This window comes from Lipotes vexillifer, unplaced genomic scaffold (assembly GCF_000442215.2).
Source record: "Lipotes vexillifer unplaced genomic scaffold, Lipotes_vexillifer_v1.1 scaffold636, whole genome shotgun sequence".
Taxonomy (NCBI): domain Eukaryota; kingdom Metazoa; phylum Chordata; class Mammalia; order Artiodactyla; family Lipotidae; genus Lipotes; species Lipotes vexillifer.
The window spans coordinates 207,047-207,605 of NW_006786547.1; the positions used below are offsets into that span (position 1 = coordinate 207,047).

The window sequence follows — 559 nt, forward strand, 5'->3', positions numbered from 1 at the left end:
ACCGCACCCGCGGCCGTCCCCGCGACCTCGGGCGGCCCCCGCTCCCCGCCCGGCCCGGCCCCCGGCAGGATATGGCCACTCGGTGATGCGCTTGGCGTATTTGCGGACGACGTTGTCCTCGCTGAAAACGAAGAGCGAGCGGTTGACGGTGAAGCAGCTCTGCTTGACGGGGATGGGGTTGTACAGCGCCATGGTCCGCGCGCGCTGGGCCATCGACTGCTTGTACAGGACCCGCTGGCCCGGCTGCAGGCCCCCAGGGCCCGGGCCGCCCGCCCCGCCGCCGGCGCCCCCATAGCGGCCGCCCAGCTCGTCCCCGAAACGGACCATGGCTCCCGGGCGCTGCGCGCATCCCCCGGCCCGGCGGCCCCGCGGAGATGGGAGGGCGCGGGGCGCGCCTGGCGCTCGCAGTGGAGCAGCCGCGGAGCCGCCGGACCCACTAGGGACCTCGCCCGGCCGACCGCCGCCGCACCCGACACTGCCGCCCGCACCACGCCCTATAAGGGGCCGATCACGTGGCAGCGCCCGCCCAATCCGCGCGCGCCCCGCCCCCAGCTGGCCG

At 76.7% G+C, this 559-nt stretch overlaps 1 protein-coding gene across 1 annotated transcript in view; it reads right to left on the minus strand.

The window, feature by feature from the left end:
• Positions 1-327, minus strand: part of CACNA1B (calcium voltage-gated channel subunit alpha1 B) — a 197,347-nt gene extending 197,020 nt beyond the window's left edge. The window contains exon 1 of the mRNA XM_007458994.1: positions 74-327. Coding sequence (XP_007459056.1) covers positions 74-327 — 254 coding nt within the window. The remainder of the gene's footprint in view (positions 1-73) is intronic.
• Between the last annotated feature and the right edge of the window lie 232 nt (positions 328-559).